This window comes from Ambystoma mexicanum, chromosome 6p (assembly GCF_040938575.1).
Source record: "Ambystoma mexicanum isolate Mex_15411 chromosome 6p, UKY_AmexF1_1, whole genome shotgun sequence".
Lineage (NCBI taxonomy): Eukaryota > Metazoa > Chordata > Amphibia > Caudata > Ambystomatidae > Ambystoma > Ambystoma mexicanum.
The window spans coordinates 990,887,786-990,905,030 of record NC_090935.1 but is presented as its reverse complement, the minus strand read 5'-3'; the positions used below and the strand labels follow the sequence as shown (position 1 = coordinate 990,905,030).

At 40.6% G+C, this 17,245-nt stretch overlaps 1 protein-coding gene across 1 annotated transcript in view; it reads left to right on the top strand.

Moving 5' to 3' along the window:
- The window catches only part of LOC138510125 (uncharacterized), a 398,370-nt gene extending 382,521 nt beyond the window's left edge, over positions 1-15,849 (top strand). The window contains exon 2 of the mRNA XM_069625592.1: positions 12,892-15,849. Coding sequence (XP_069481693.1) covers positions 12,948-14,387 — 1,440 coding nt within the window. The 5' untranslated portion in view covers positions 12,892-12,947 and the 3' untranslated portion in view covers positions 14,388-15,849. The remainder of the gene's footprint in view (positions 1-12,891) is intronic.
- The last annotated feature ends 1,396 nt before the right edge of the window (positions 15,850-17,245 follow it).

Genomic DNA, 17,245 nt, shown 5'->3' with positions numbered 1-17,245 from the left:
CATGTATTGGGTACACTGTTTAAAAGTCAATTTTCAATGAGGAAATGCAGACTAGAGTTTTATTCAGCTTGTGGAGAACAGAAAATATGTAAGATGCAGGAAGCCAAAACGAAACAGTTACTATGGACATGAAGTCTTCATTGTTTTGAAAATGAAGGCTGGCACAGGGCACATTCTTTTTACCCTGATTGGTAGGGATTATAGGCAGACAAGCCACGTAAACAAGGGAGCTGAATGAGAGTTTTGCTAATGAAGAAAAAAGAGGGAGTAGGCAGTTTGTGCTGGGTTCAGCGGACAGACTGATGGTGCTATTGCAGAGGGTCGAGCGCTGACTTTGAATCTAATCAGACATGTACGGAAGAGTTTCGCGCTGACACTGGGACTGCAAAAGACAGCGAGGCCATGCAGGAATATCAGATTACTGGCCTTGGTAAGAGACTTGTGCCAAGTTAGGAAAAAAATAAATGTGTGTTGCTAGGATTTATTGCAGTTCAGAAAGGTTAGAAAAAATTGCATGTTTATTTCTCTCTCTATGTTCAAAGTGTGGGAACATAAAATTGTGTCTGCAAAATATATGCTTGTTTTGTTGTTCTCTATATTTTTCAGGTGATGCTGTAAACAATAAGTGGTAAGATTTGGTGGCTTGCAAATGACATGTAATACAAAACGTATATAAAAAAACAAATGAGACTTTAGTGCAGTGGTCTTCAAACTTTTTTGGCCTAGGCCCCCCCCCGAGCAAAGTGTGGGCAGGCCGGGCCTCCCCAAAAGTGCCAGATGGACAGTATGCGTGCCGTCACCGCACCCTTCTCCCAATACAGACCCTGGGCCCTCCCCACCCTACTCTCACCACTATTCCAGTGCTGCTGCCCATCCTGCTCCCACCACAGTCCCATAACACAAGCATACACACATCCATACACATTTAAATAAAAAATAAATCACCATAAAAGTACCTTCTGCAGGGGCCTGCGTGTGGTTGCTAAAATGCCCTGCTCCAGGTTGCTCCGCCCGTATGTGCGAGGAGCCACAGGAGCACCCCCTCACACATACATACATGCAGTGCCCCAGCCAGCATTTCCAATGAGCTATGCAAGGCGGGCGAAGCAAAACACCCCCAGCGTTGCATGGCTCAGTGATCATGTGCGACTGGGGAAATGAACTGTCAAAGGCAAACAGTGTTTCCCTTTGACAGTTCAGCCAGCCCAGGTGCACTCCGTCAGCTGGAAAACGCAGCTGAGGTAGTGCTCAGTGTTTCACTGGGCTAGCTCCTCAGCTCCTCCATAATGGGTGAGGTGGCCAGTGGGTGGACGCCCCATCACCCATTATGGATGAGCCGGCAGGCTTGGACTGGCTTATAGGGTAATAGGGCAATGACCGTACCAAAAATGTAAAATGCTAGTGCAGGCCACTTTTTTGGCCAATGTGGGCCAGTTTGAGGAGTTACTTCACTGTGCAGCTAGTAGTTTTGACCATTGTTGCTGAATAAATGTTCTTTAAATATCACAATTTGTTTACATTTGAACAAAAAACAACCCCTTGGGTACTATTCAAACAGTCTGTGACTAAAGGACTGAATATCCATTTGCAACTGCTGGCCATTTTTTCATTGGTGCTTTACATTTCATGCTGGACTCTGGCACCCCCCCCCGGGATGCGGCTATGCTCCCCTGGGGGGGGGGCGCGCCCCACAGTTTGAAGACCTCTGCTTTAGTTTCATTCATGCATCAGTGAATTATTTATGTATGTGAAGTACGGAGGGGAGGTTTATACCATTGCAGCAGTGTATTTACCAATTTATAACTGTAGCTAAAATAGCAAATAAGAGAAAATCACTAATAGACATCTACAAAGTAGAAAGTTGTGTGCAGTGTGATGAGTGATTCCTTCATTGCATGCTGATGAGAAGGGGTGCCTAATCCGGCACATAGATTACTGGATGTACATAAGCCAGTAATAATGCCACAAATTATAGGTGGTGCCTTGAATAAACTCATTGGCTCCTCTAAAGTGTCTGGGACTCTCTACAGGTGACTAGAAGGCATTCTAATAGAAAGGAAAGGTTTTTTTATGATGGGGTTATAGTATAAAAAAAATGCTCACCACTATACCACAGGAATAAGATAATTCTGAAAATCTCGCTAGGTAAAATACCTCTAAAATTACTGCCAATACAAGCTAACAAGATATGGTCACTAAAATAGTGTGATACCAGACCCACTCTAAATGTAAGACTAGTTTACCGCCAAATTACTGCCAATATTTTCTACGGTAAGAAAATACCACCAAATCCGGAATTTACCCCAATAAGACAAGATCTCCTACAAAATATGGTGCATTGGCTGGGAAAATAGACTGTAGAGCATCTACTGGGCATGGCAGGTGTGTCCAACACTACCATACATGCATTAAAGGGAGCTCATTTTATGAGAACAGTGTGTCACCGGAAGTGAATCTCAGAATGTCTCAAATGGAGGCCACATTCCCAGAGTTGGTGCAATATCTGGAGGCAAAATTATATGCACATGGAACATGGTCAACAAATAACGCCACAGAGTGGCATGACCATATATATGGGGAAGTTCAGAAAGAACCATTGGACAATATTTTTGAAGAAGGTAGCATAATACAGGTCTGTCTTCTGAGATTATTAAATGCTGCTGATAAACATGCAGAGAAAGATTGTCTGATACGGCTATGTGCCAAAACATGGTTCATTTTAAATAGGTCCCTGCGATTGCAAGAAAATGATGCCAAGCTGATTAGCAGACTAAAAGTTGAATTAGATGGAGCTAGTGAACAGGAGGAAAAGTTAACAGCAGAACTGTAGGTATGTCAAAAGGACATGCAATCAACGTGTAAAGAACTCGACACAAAATTGTCCCAAAGGAAGAAACAGTTTGAGGATAGTGAGCAAACACTTGAAAGGATTGGTAGGTCATATTAGACAAGATAAAGACGAGGCTATTTTGGAAATGCAAATTTTACAAAAAGAACATTTTGAGAAAGAAGGTGAGCTTCAGAATGCTGAACAAGAGATAGCTAAAATGTTTCAAGAAAGAGGCAAGAGAGACAAAGAGTTTAATGAATGCCAAATACAAATGAGCGATATGCAAAATGTGATTAATAAAATGGGTGAAGAAAACAATTACTTGCGTTAGGAGGCAGGTTGGCTCCTTAAAGAATGCAAGGATTCAAAACAGTCTGAGCTTGGTTGCAGTGCATTTGGGGGGTTTGACACACCCATTGGGGGCAGCCACCAATCCCATACACCTGAAACAAGGTTTGAATCATAAAGTAGTGCAATCCCAAACATAGCGCCAAGTAGTACTATCAAGATAATGAAATCAATCAAGGCTCTGATCAAACCATTCAAAAAAGGAGGGGAGTGCTGTATAGAGGACCACTTAGAAGTGGTGCACAATATATTTAAAGCCCTCCATATACCTAAGGAACAATATAGACAATACTTTCACTTGACGCTGGATGCTCCACGGCGAGCATCATCAGAGGATTAAATGAACAGCAGAAACATGACATGAGCAGAATTTGAAAAAGAGATTAGACCTAAATTTTCTCCATTCCAGTCATTACAGTAGGCTCAAAAAGTTGCATACATGATTACAACTGGGCCAAATATGTCCCCTCGCCAATTTTTGCAAGATTTAAAAAGAGCTTTTTCTCATTTTGATGTATCTTTTGATCTCAATTCCAATGAGTTTAAAACTGCCTATTTTTATGGGTTGCAGAAAGATATTACATCACACTTAGTCCGCAAATTTGATTGTGAAAAGTTCCTTGAATGGATTGTGCACCAAAGTACAAAACTATATGAAATGCTCTACTTTCAGGGTAGAGAAAATGATACAATGAAAGATACCAGATCAAAAGCTAAGGAATCCCCTGAAACAGTAATGGAAATCAGGTCAGCCAAAATGTCACTTGAGTCTGCTCAAAGTCCAGGCAAAAATAATGTGACACCTGAACAGAGGGGTATTCCACAGAGGTTGCCACCCTCTGCACCGATGTTTCAGTCACCTGATCCTAGTGTAATAGGGAGAGCTACATTAGCCCTAGGTATTTAGGAGACAGGCCCCGGGAAGGATACTGGCCTGATATGTCAGATATGAACAATAATCAGAGACAAAATCAAGACCAAAGAAGTATTGGTCCCTACCAGACATTGGGGACACAGAGCAGATTTGTCCCCAACACCATGATATATGGTTACCAGGATAGACCCCGGTATGTGGATCGATTTACTGAAAATGGGAATCAGCATAGGGGACAATACTCAAAAAATGAGAGACAGGACATGAGGCAGAGTATGAATTATGCTCCATGCCAATACAATCAATCCCCGCCACCAGGGGATTACAACCAAAGGATAGGTACACCCCGCTCCCCGCCCCACATGAATCAAGAGTTCAGAAACACCTCCACAGGAATCACTCTCCTGAGAGATACCAGAATAGATTTAATCAGGGGGGAAATAACCAATATCGGCATAGGCCGCAAAGGGAAGATTCTAGAGAGATGGAAATATTCCCGTGTCTCGAGGTCCAAGTTAAAAAGTTGGCTGAACAAATAGGAAAGCTCTGTACGGCCCAAAAACAGTCATCAAACGAGGGGGCAGAAGGCCATAGCAGTGACCGTAAGGCTTCCGATATGAAGTGACTAAATATTCATGACACCTGCAATGATAAAAAGACAGATTTCCCTGATCTGGTTTTGCATAATGACTCTGAGCTGCTTAATGATTTAAAAATGAAAATAGCAGAAAATGAACATGAGGCAGAAATTGCAAATACATCTAAAAAAGAGGTTTGGTTTAACCTAGAATTAAATGAAACATTGGAAATTTGCACAAATGAAAAAGGAAAACGAGAAAAACATGAAATTCCAAAAGAACAAAGAGACAGATTTAACAAAGACAACTCATGCATGGATAAAATAATTGATCAGGGAGTAAGTGTGGATGTTAAAACGTGTTTGTGCCCTCCCTGACTTACACGTGTAAAATGAATAAAACAGACACTCCCTAGACAGGGAATAAGGCACAAAAGAGCAGGGTGCAAGAGTTCAAGGAAAAGTTTATCTAGATCTCTGAGAGCGCTCTGACAAATTATTGTTACATTACATTTTTATACAGTAGTGTGACGCAATTAACATAGGATACTATGTTGATTCCGAATTGGTTAGTTGCACGCTGTTTCAGGTGTGGGTGGCATCTCTTCCTCCGGGTTGGTTGCTTGGTTGGCGGGAGGATTGACGTCAGACATCTGTGCTCCGGATGGGTGAAGGTCAGGTCGCTGTGAAACACGGTGGTCACTATCTAAGTTAATATAATTCACTCTCTATAATGCATGCACTAAATATTAGTGGTTCAAAAGGACTGTCAGTTTATCATGTCTCTATAAAAGTCACATCACACAGGTACTTATATCATCTATAATCTTGGATTATACAAGTCATAGGTTAGGGGTCTTGACCACTCTAATACAATGACCAGAGTGTATCTCACACGTGCAAGAATCTCAGGTATGTGGCATTTGTTAGTACTGGGCACGATATACTGCAGCAGGGGTCTAATGTTAGTTTAAAGGTTTGCCGTGTGGGCATCATGGCATGGTCAGTGATCTGGCACATAAAAGGAATATTTTACAGGGACACAGGGTTAGAATGGCAATAAGTTTCCACTGGCGAGGGTAAGAGGGGAAGGACACTTTTGTGGAGATGGATGAGCTATGTGCTTAGCTCATGTTGGTTCACATGCAGGGCAGTGATCTCAGAGGAAAAGAGATGTGTTACATTTATTATTTGTAGCAAGCACCTCCGGCTTCAGCGTGAGAATGGAGCTGAAGAGTTTTCCAGTCAGAGTGGGAACAAGGGTGGGGGCCATGCGCTCCGAGCTGCTGCAGCAGGGAAAGGGAGAGAAGCATTTTGTACTATCGCAGTGAGGCCTGGTCACCAAGATGGAGTCGAAAGGGGGTACAAAAATTGATGCCCTGTGTCCTGCTCAGTGGTCACATTTGCGCGAATGTAACCCAAAGTTAACATTGCATAAGGGCAAGGTGCGTACCCACTACTGGAGGCACTTGGTCCGAGTTTTGTACTGAGAAGTGAAGGCTGCGAGGGGCCTACTGGCCCCTCGCTCCCACAAAAACGCCTTCCCTAGACAATCAAGATGATAATAAAATACTCACAGGAAGAATAAGTACTAAAAAGGAGGGTACAGATCAATCACCTGAAGAGTTGTTTGAGCCACAGATTTTTGAGGAAGATAAAAGATTGGTACCATGCAAAATACCCACAAATGTCCAAAATTAGAAAATGACAATTTATCAGGTGATGTTTATACGCATATTCAGTTGTAGGATTGTAGTGTGAACTCCGATGATCCCCGGATGGAAGGGCGAACAGTGGCCACACTGCAAATGACCTCTGAATATGGGGAGATGAGTAAGGTTTCTCAAATGGAAATGGACAGAAAAGAGGGAAAAATGTCCTTTCATTTACCGATGTGCTTAGCCAAAAGTAAGAAGGGTCAGAGAAAAGTGAATCCTGAAATCAGTAAGAATTCACACGTTTTGTGTGCATTAGAAGAAGTTGAAGACAGATATTATGCTCCCATTACCATGGAAGAGAAGTGCAATACATTTGCCATGATTGATACAGGCGCCCAGGCCACAATTATGTCCAAAGAATTGGTAAAAAGTATCAATGAAGGGAGATCTCAACAGAATCAGATCAAAGTGAGGCAGAGTGAGGCCCAGTACATAACTTTAATGGTGAGGAGGTGCCTATCAAGGGTGTCACTGAGGTTGACATAAAAATAGAAAAACACAGACTGAAACAGGAAGTATTGATCACATCTATTTGTGAAATTCCATTCCTGATGGGAACAGATTGCCTGAAAAGATTGTCTCCTCTAATTGATGGGGTAAATGGGGTCCTGGGGTCTTTAACAAAAAAACCATTAAGGCCTGAGAAAATAAAGTCACAAAACAGCAGTGTAAATGAATGCCATACTGTTGCCAAATTGAATAATGCAGTGGAGGTGTACCTACAGAATAGCTGTGTGCCTATTGTCACCATTATTTTGATGTGTCAGGACAAAACGCAAAATGAAAGGGAAAAACAATCTGTGCAGATTTATTTGGATCCTAGGAAGAAATGACAAACTGAAATAGATAAACACACATTGCGCTTCTATTTAAAAGAGAAGAAATGCAAACAGAACACCGCCCCTAAAGCAGACACAGAAAAACAAATCACCACTCTTGCTGAAATACATATGAAAGATGAGCAGCCATGGATTCATATTGGTATAAATGGCCATTCTAAAATGATAAAGGCCACTTTGGCGCTTGAAAAGGAAAGAGGTTTTATTAATGAGAAACTACTGCTGAGAATAATGGAAAGGGAGGAGATCCAGAAATTTAGAATTAAAAACCAATATATCTCTGGTTTGGACAATCCAGATTTTGAAAATCGAATTGCAGGAAGGTGCATGCTAAAGATTAATAATGGACAAAAAGCTATCTACCACCATTGTGTGGATAGTGAGTCGAACACAAAATGATTTTTATTTGGGCAATGTTATCATGCACAGGATGTGCATGGTGTTAGATTTCCTTAACCAACAAAATATGGTCCCGGCTAGCCGGGCCTGCGCCCAAATTTGAAGACAAGAGAAAGGCTTATCATTGTGCACAATTGGTCTCATATGCAATTGAATTACAGGCGAAGAAGGATATTACTATCCCTGCATTCGCCAAGCAGGTTGCTATAACACTCAAGTGCAAGAATGGACAGCAAATGAAGGATTCTGATGCATTTGCGTGCTTGAATGAGTCCATGAAACAGAAAGGCCTGGATTGTGAATATACCCCATTGATAGATGTTGGGGAGGGGTCCGTCAAAATTATGATGAATAATAAAGGATGTCAAGATATTCATTTAGAAGAGAATTCATTATTAGGAATGGCCATACAAAAATTACATTATACTGCAGATTTCAATAACATGCTGATTGGAAATATCCCTGCGAGATATGCAGATGAACAGGGTGTGTTGCCAGAGTATCTGGATTCTCAGCCCAAAGGGATTTTCAAAATTCAATCTGTATACCCTTATGATTCTAATGAGACAGTGTGCTGTCACCAGGAGAATTGTATAGTTTTTGACTTAAATGAAAATGAAACGGAAAATCAGCACATTGAAATGGAATCTGATATGCCAAAATATTTAAAAGTGGCAGCGTTACAGAGAGATCCAACTGTGTGGCTGTAAGAAAGCACAGAGGATCCTCCACTGGAGGATTTCCCAGAATTTTCAAAAATGGTAGACGAGAAGATTATGTTAGCAGATGCATATGATAGCACAGAGGATAAGAATGAATTGAGAAAAATATTTATGGAAATTAAAGAAGTTTTTGCCAAAGATGCATATGATTGCGGACCAAATAATGTACATGTTGCCACATTATCAGAGGGGTGTGATAGAAATCCAGTATTCGTGCGCCAATATCGATTGCCACTGGCATGCTTAGAGTCATTGGCAGAGATAATTAAAAATTTGGAGTCTAGGGGAATGATCAGATCCATTCATAGTACCTCCAACACTTCTATTTTGGGTGTACTAAAACCAAACGGTCAATAGCGTCTGTGTGCAGACCTGAGGGAATTAAATAAAAGAGTGCCAGTGTCTAGATTGCCACTGCCATTCATTGATCAAGGCCTTGCTCAAGTGCATGGGTCAAAGGTATTTACCACATTAGATCTCACATCTGGGTACTGGTGTGTGCCATTGGCGGAGGACATTCAGAATATATTTGTATTTTCATTTGATAAAGCGCAATACGCTTGGTCTAGAACACCATTCGGGTATGTCAATAGTGGAAGCAAATTTGTCATATTTTTGAGAAAAGCTATGCCGGATGCAGCGGAAAGAGGAACCATAGTTTATGTAGATGATGTTCTGATAAAAAATGAAAACTTAAAAAGTCATTTTGAAGAAATTAGACATGTACTTGACCAATTGCAAAAGGCGGGTGCCAAAGTATCTTTACAGAAAGCCCAATGGTGTAAGAAAAAGCTGACTTTCCTAGGCCATGAAATAACTGAACATGGATTAAAGTCACAAAAGAAAAAGGTGGAGGCCATACAGAAATTGAAAGATCCTAGAAATGTGAAAGGTTTAAAAAGTTTATTAGGAATGACGGGCTATAACAGCAAATGTATTGAAAATTATGCTGAAATCACACAACCATTGACTAAACTATTGAAGCTGAATACGCCCTGGTAATGGTAAAAGGAGCAATCTGAGGCAGTTGCTAAATTGAAGGAATGTCTCATAAAGGAACCATGCTTGGCGTATCCCATAAAAAAACAGATTTCTTTTTAGAAAGAGGTTTCACTGAGCATTGTATGTCGGCAGTGTTATCTCAAAAACATGATTTGAACCACAAAACTATTGCTTATGCAAGTAAGGCATTTTCTCACGTAGAAATTAAATTCAGTGAATGCGAAAAGGCTCTTCTGACCACTGTGTGGGCATTGCAACATTTTCGCCCCATTGTTCAAGGGGAAAAGGTAATCATTGAGACAAATCATCAACCATTGCAGTTTTTACAGAGTAAAAGGATTAGATTGGGCAACCTAGCACAGTCCAGAATTACTTCATGGACATTGGCATTGCAGGGCTTTCCTGTAGAAGTGAGATATGGCCAGAATAAAAAGAACCCAATTGCTCAATGGTTGGCAGATCTACGTCACTGTGCAACTGAATGTGTATCAGACGAAGTGGAGGTGGAATCTAGTTTGCAGGAGTTTGAACAGTCACCACACAAAGCTTTTGATGAAAATACATGCAAGAATTAACCAACTGTATATGTTGATGGATGTGCTTTTCACATTGAAAATGACAGCAATAAACAGTTGGTGTCAGAGATAGTAAATGTCTGGTTGAGATGTGAGGATATCCCTAATATAGGGATGAAAATTGGGGCTAGGAGTAGCCAGGTAGCAGAGTTGGCAGCCGTTTATAAAGCAATCACTACCTCAGTTGAGAACAAATTCAGTGAAATTGTCCTGGTGACTGATTCTGATTGATTGATTGATTGATATTTTATTTCTATCGGGCTCATACACAAGTGTTTCAGAGCGCGACAAGGCAAGGGAGGGGAACAGGGGAGAACAAAACAGCGATCTTACTGGGCCCAGTGACATTGAGAATGCGCAAGTGCATGGGAGAGGGGGAGGGGAAAAGTGCATGGAAGGGGGAGAGGTGGAAAGTGCAAAGCAGAGGAGAAACAGATAAATAACAATACATACATAATAAAGGCAACACACAGTGGTAATGCAGCCAGCAATTTGCAAGTGCTGGGTTTAAGGCAGCAGACAGGGTAGGTCTGATAAGTGCAGGAAGAAAAAGGGGGGCTGTATGGGTACAGATACAGACCCCAGTGCAAGGGGTGGCTAGGAGGCAGTGCGGGAGGGTGGCAGGATGAGCAGGTACCTGGGCCCAAAAGACAGAGGGTGGCCAGGTGCACGGTGCCAAGAGAGGACAGATCAGCAAGGGAGCGGGGGACAGAAGGCAGGAGAAAAGAGGAAGGTCTTGAGGTGCTTCCGGAACCAGAGATGGTTCTCCTCAAGTTTTAGAGTGGCAGGGAGGCTGTTCCAGAGGGAGGCCCCAGCCGAAGACAGAGATCTACCCCCAGCTCGTTTCTTAGAAAAACTACTGACCTTGAGTGAGTTGGAGGTAGAGGAACGTAGAGCTCGAGAGGGGAGGTATTTGCGGAGGGATAGCTGAAGGTATTTTGCACGAAATAGCTTTGTAGAATATTTGCCTGGCTGGAAAGCAAGAGGCATGCTCACATCTAATAAAAAGCCCCTCAAGCATGGGAAAATGATGCAAGCTATAGACAAAGTAGTGTCAGAGAATGATTTAACAGTATACTGGAGGAAAATTCGTGGACATTTGAAAACTCCAGGAGAAGATAAGGAGGGAAATGATAAAGCAGATCAATTAGCCAAGATTGAGGATGCTATGGGAGAGTTGTTACCCATTGAACACTTAATTGGTGAAATACAAATAGATGCAGTTACACGCTCTAAAGCTCCAAAAGAGGTAGAACAACCAGTAGTGCAATGGAGTTATGGTACACCAGATCAAGATCTCTTTAAGGCTCAAAAAGATGATCCAATATTGGGGATCTAATATAATTATTTGATGGACCCCAAACAAAATCCTTTAACTGAAAATGATTGTACAGGAAAAGAAGAATTGAGAGTGTTATTAAAGAATAAAAAATGGATCAGAATACAGGATGGACTTATGATCAAGGAATTCATAATAGGACAGATACAATGGGTGGTACCTCTTTCATTCAGAGGGCTAATGTTACAGCATGCACATGATGCAATAACTGCAGGGCACAGAGGTTCACAAAAGACTTTAGAGATACTGAAATGTTATGCTTACTGGCCACATATGTCCCAAGACGTGGAATTATATACCAGGGGGTGCCTAGTATGTGCTCAATTTAAACCTGCTTCACCAATGCATAGAGCTCCACTGATGAAAAGAGGTTTAACCCTCCCATGGTCAGATTTACAAATTGACTATGTAGGGCCTGTAAAGAGGTTGAGTAGGGGAAACCGTTTTCTTTTGACTGTGGTTTGTTTGATGTCAAAATGGGTAGAGTGTATTCCTGCACCAGATTTTAGTGCGCAAACAGCAGCTACGTTGCTGGTAAATCATATATTTTCAAGATTTGGGTTACCACAAAGAATAAAGTCAGACAGAGGAAGTAATTTCACAAGCACCTTAATGAGTAAGGTGTGGCAGATATTGGGGGTGAAAAGGAAACTGCATATTGCATACTGGCCCACCTCTTCTGGAAATATTGAACATTGCAACAGGTCTGTTGTGGAGATATTAAAGAAGTTTGTAGCGGAGGCAGGTTCCAGTTGGGATTTATGATTACCTATGGTATTGATTGGCAATTAGATCGACTCCTGCTAAAGCGACAGGTATCAGTCCTCATGAGGTGTTAACATGAAGGAAAATGGTACTGCCACAACATTTACTATACAGGACACATGAGAAGACACTTGTGAGTGCATCTACAGTTCACAAATATGTGGAAGAACTGAGGAAGCATTTACAACATGCATTTGCATTTGTGCAGCGAAATTTGGAAAGAGCTGCTGATAGTGCAAAGTCATATTATGATAAAAAGACATTTGTGAAAGAATATAATGTAGGTGATCGGGTATATACGTTTCATTTTGGAAAAAGTAAACATAAAAACTCCAAATTTCTTGCAGCATGGTAGGGTTCATTTGAGATAGTGTATAAAGTGCCCCCAGTAGTTTATAAGATATTAAAGACAGAGGGTTAAATGGTGACAGAACAATTTGTTCATGTTAACCAATTTAAGCCCTGTCACCCTAAACAAGAAATCAGGATGCTTGAGCAGGTAGAGACAGGTTAAGCACCCTGAGTACATGGAAAAGAAAGATACAGTGACTATTTTCATAGTGTCTCACGCATGAAAAAAATAGATTTAATGTTAATTGTGGAGATGCATGCAGATGAAAATACCATATTTGAGAATGTTGTGGTAATAAATATTGATACAGGGTGCCAAATCAGGATAACTTACTATGGTACAATGCTGCAATGTTCTACATAAAAATTATTTTGAAGTATGATAATGTCATATGTATATTATTGTTTTCTCTCTAACATGTGTTTAGTTGCAGATATCAGAAGAGTCAATTGGAATGCTTTCGACCGCATTTTGTTTTTGGCAAACTGGTAGAAAGGGAAAAATCGGTATTATGCTATGTACTTAATCTGTCCATTTTCTATTTAATTTAGAAAAGTAACTGACATTTGGTTGGCATCGGAGGTCGCAGGACCGGAGGACACGAGAGATGATGGAGTCCTGGAGTCCACAAGAGGAAGTCCCAAAAAAGCCCAGGGCGGGTGCGAAGACTAAGTCTGCAGGACGGATAACAATGATAATTGCACCAGCAACATGGATAATGATCCTTATGATTGTAGGGGGTCTTAAAGCGACAGGAGCACAGGTTATGATTGAACCTGGACCAGCATCTGACATTGCAGTGGAGGAAGCGCCTGGGTTTATTATGGGTAACAGGAGATTGATTTACCAGAACATGTACATACCCATGAACACTGACAATTTGATTGAAAGATTTATTAACACAACTGGAATTGTGACTGATCAGACTAGAGATTGGCTAGAATTGAGAAAAGAGGACGCTAAGCAGACAATAAGAGACATGGTAATGCAATTGGAAAAGACATTTGTGAATTCAATGGATATAAAGAAAAGGAGGTGGAAGAGAGGGATGGTACTGCTTGTGGTCTCTCTGGTAATGTCTATTATTGGAGCTGTAATAGGTACTACGATGTCAACAGCTAATGTCATTTCAGTAGGGACATTAAGTGCCAAAGTACAACAACTGACTTATGATCTGGACATGATCCAAAAGGCTCTGGATGGAATTAGGGGTGGATTGGATGACCAAGGGAAATTTGTTAATGAGACTGTTATATCATTAAATGAACAGGCTGAAATTCTACAACACAGTAAAAAGGTGATGATTAAACATGACCAAATATTGAGCGATATTATGAATATAATAAATCCTCTTGATAGGTTGCTGACAAATTATATGATGGAGGTTCAAACTGCAATTTCCCAATTAATTCAAGGACATATACCGTTATATTTTGTTTCACAAGACATTGTTCATCAGATGATGGAGAGAATCACAAAAGGAGAAATGGAAGTGATGCAGGTTAAAACTGCATTTGAAATGGGCAGTGCAATGCCATTATATGTGAATTTGGAAAGAATGGAAATCAGGTTTTTGCTGTGTATTCCATATATAGCTCCTGAACTTATTTACCAAACTAAATGGGTACATAACGTGGGATTTTGGCAAGAGGGAAAATACATAAAAATTAAAACTCCAGAGGTTGTGGCATTTCAGTCATGGGAGCCTGAGGTTTACTTGATTCCAAATCTGGGCACATGTATGAGGATTAAAGAACACAATAACATGTGTCCAGGTAAACCATGTGTTCCTGATGCTACAGATGCTATCTGTGGTTTAAAATCTGACCCAGGTGTATCAGGGGGATGTGAAGTGGTCATTAGCAATTTGGGTGGGGATGAATTATCACAAACTAAACTGGTTAAAAATAGATGGTTGGTCAGCACTTCTGTGAAAAATTACACTGTTACCCATTTGATTCATGGAACGTTTGTTGTCAAGCAGTTGAAATATAATGTATTTTACTTGCAGGTTCCAAAAGATACAATCGTCTCGGTTGGGGTCTAACAGTATTCCATATTTCAAATGATATTTGGGAAAGCCAAGTGGAAAATATTTCGTTTTTTCAAAGGGATACATTTCCGATAGATCCGGATGTAGAATTTGTATTGAGTCATAAGGAAAAGCACACCATTAAGTTGAATCTGAGGAAGAATAACATTACAGTTAGTAGTCTGGGCGTAATGGAGGTGAATATGTTTAACTGGGGAACCTGGGTGGAACGCACTCTGGTGTGCTTGGCAGTATTGGTGTTAGTGATGGGAGGATGGCTGGTTATTTTGTCTATAAAGATGAGGATGTTGCTTATACTATTAGCAACAATGGGAAATGAAAGATATCCCAAAGCGCATACATTTTAGAAAAATGAAGAAGAATTTAGGTTTCCTCCAATTATGGGTTAGTTAGCCAGAATTGTCCGAAAAAGGAGGGAATATGTAAGGGTATATATGGGGTTTTATTGCCAGCATATAATATATAGCATTTTGCCAGTATATAATATATAGTGTTATTGCCAGCATACAAAGTACAGGATTTTATTGCCAGCATACAATGTACAGTAGAGAAACACAGCCAGGCCCAGTTTGAAACTGCAGGCATTCAGAGCACACATAAAAAAAATGAGTGTGCTGCCAGGTTAAAATAATGAGGTGCACAATTTATATTGGATGCTTCATGTGTGAAGACTACATTAGAATACATAACTGGTTAACTCAACTACCCTAACTAAAGTACTAATTTCAAATTCTCTAACATTATTATGCAGTCTTCTATGCATAATGAGGTATAGTCCATGTCTTGGGTGCACTGTTTAAAAGTCAATTTTCCATGAGGAAATGCACACTAGCGTTTTATTCAGCTTGTGGAGAACAGAAAATATGTAAGATGCAGGAAGCCAAAACGAAACAGTTACTATGGACATGAAGTCTTCATTGTTTTGAAAATGAAGGCTGGCACAGGGCACATTCTTTTTACCATGATTGGTAGGGATTATAGGCAGACATGCCACGTAAACAAGGGGGCTGCTGAATGAGAGTTTTGCTAATGAAGAAAAAAAGAGGGAGTTGACAGTCCGTGCTGGGTTCAGGAGACAGACGGACGGTGCTATTGCAGAGGGTCGAGCACTGACTTTGAATCTAATCAGTTGGCGCTCACCACACATGTACGGAAGAGTTTCGCGCTGACACTGGGACTGCAAAAGTCAGTGAGGTTGTGCAGGAATCTCAGATTACTGGCCTTGGTAAGAGACTTGTGCCAAGTGAGGGAAAAAAATAAAAAGTATGCTGTACGTGTGTTGCCAGGGTTTATTGCAGTTCAGAGAGGTTAGAAAAAATTGCATGTTTATTTCTCTCTCTATGTTCAAAGTGTGGAAACATAAAATTGTGTCTGCAAAATACATGCTTGTTTTGTTGTTCTCTATATTTTGCAGGTGATGCTGTAAACAATAAGTGGTAAGATTTGGTGGCTTGTAAATGGCATGTAATACAAAATGAATATGAAAAAAACAACTGAGACTTTATTGTCATTCATGCATCTGTGAATTATTTATGTATGTGAAGTACAGAGGGGAGTTTTATACCAGTGCAGCAGTGTATTTACCAATTTATCACTGTAGCTAAAATAACAAAAAGAGAAAATCAGTAATAGACATCTACAAAGTAGAAAGTTGTATGCAGTGTGATGAGTGATTCCTTCCCTGCATGCTGATGGGAAAGGGTGCCTAATCCAGCACATAGATTACTGGATGTACATAAGCCAGTAATATCAGCCAGAAACTATAGGTGGGGCCTTGAATAAACTCATTGGGTTCTCTAATGTGTTCTAAGTCTCTCTATAGGCGACTAGAAGGCATTGTAATAGAAAGGAAAAGGTTTGTTTTATGATGGGGTTATAGTATAAAAAAACATGCTCACCACTATACCACAGGAATAAGATAATTCTGAAAATACTGCAAGGTAAGATACCACTAAAACCTCTGTCAATTCAAGCTAACAAGATATGGTCACTAAAATAGTGTGATACCAAACCAATTCTAAATGTAACACTAGTTTACCGCCAAATTACTGCCAATATTTTTACGGTAAGAAAATACTGCCAAATCCCAAATTTACCCCAATAAGACAAAATCTCCTACAGGTTTGAGAGGGATGTTCCGATTGAGTTGTTTGTTTGTGAGTGAGAGATGGCTATATAAAAGAGTGAAATTAAGATTAGAAGAGAGTCATGAGGGTATTGAAGAGTGGGAGCAGTTGTAGTGGTGGGACAAAGAAGTGTTCAAGAGAGGGAAGGCCAGGAGGGAATTGGGTGTCAGCTCCCTTTGTGGGCAGCTCCCAATTCCTGTTTGTCCCTGTTTGCCCCTGTTCATATATGGACACCCTACAGAGCTACCTACAGTAAGTACAACTATAGGTAAGGTGGTATGGGCAGGGAGGACAGCCATTACTGTTCTCTGGTAAATCCCTGCCACTCCTGCATTACAACTATCTACTCTTAACAGTATATTGTCTTGTACTTGTCTCTGTGTTTTGCCTCTATATTTGTTTAGATGAAATGAGGAGGCTAGCACATGTATTGCATTTAGCTGAAATGTGGAGGCTAGCACATGTATTGCTTTATATGAAATGTGGAGGCTGGCTCATGTATTGCATTTAGATGAAATGTGGAGGCTAGCACATGTATTGCTTCAGATGACATGTGGAGGGTAGCATATGGGTGGCGCTTAGACAAACTGTGAAAGCAAACTCCCTCACTGCTCTTGATGAGTCTTGAAGGCTAGCCATTACTTAGCACCCAGAATTAATCTACAGGAAAGTTATGTATCAGACTGAAACCATTGGAAAAACTAGACTATCTGTAGCACACAGTAG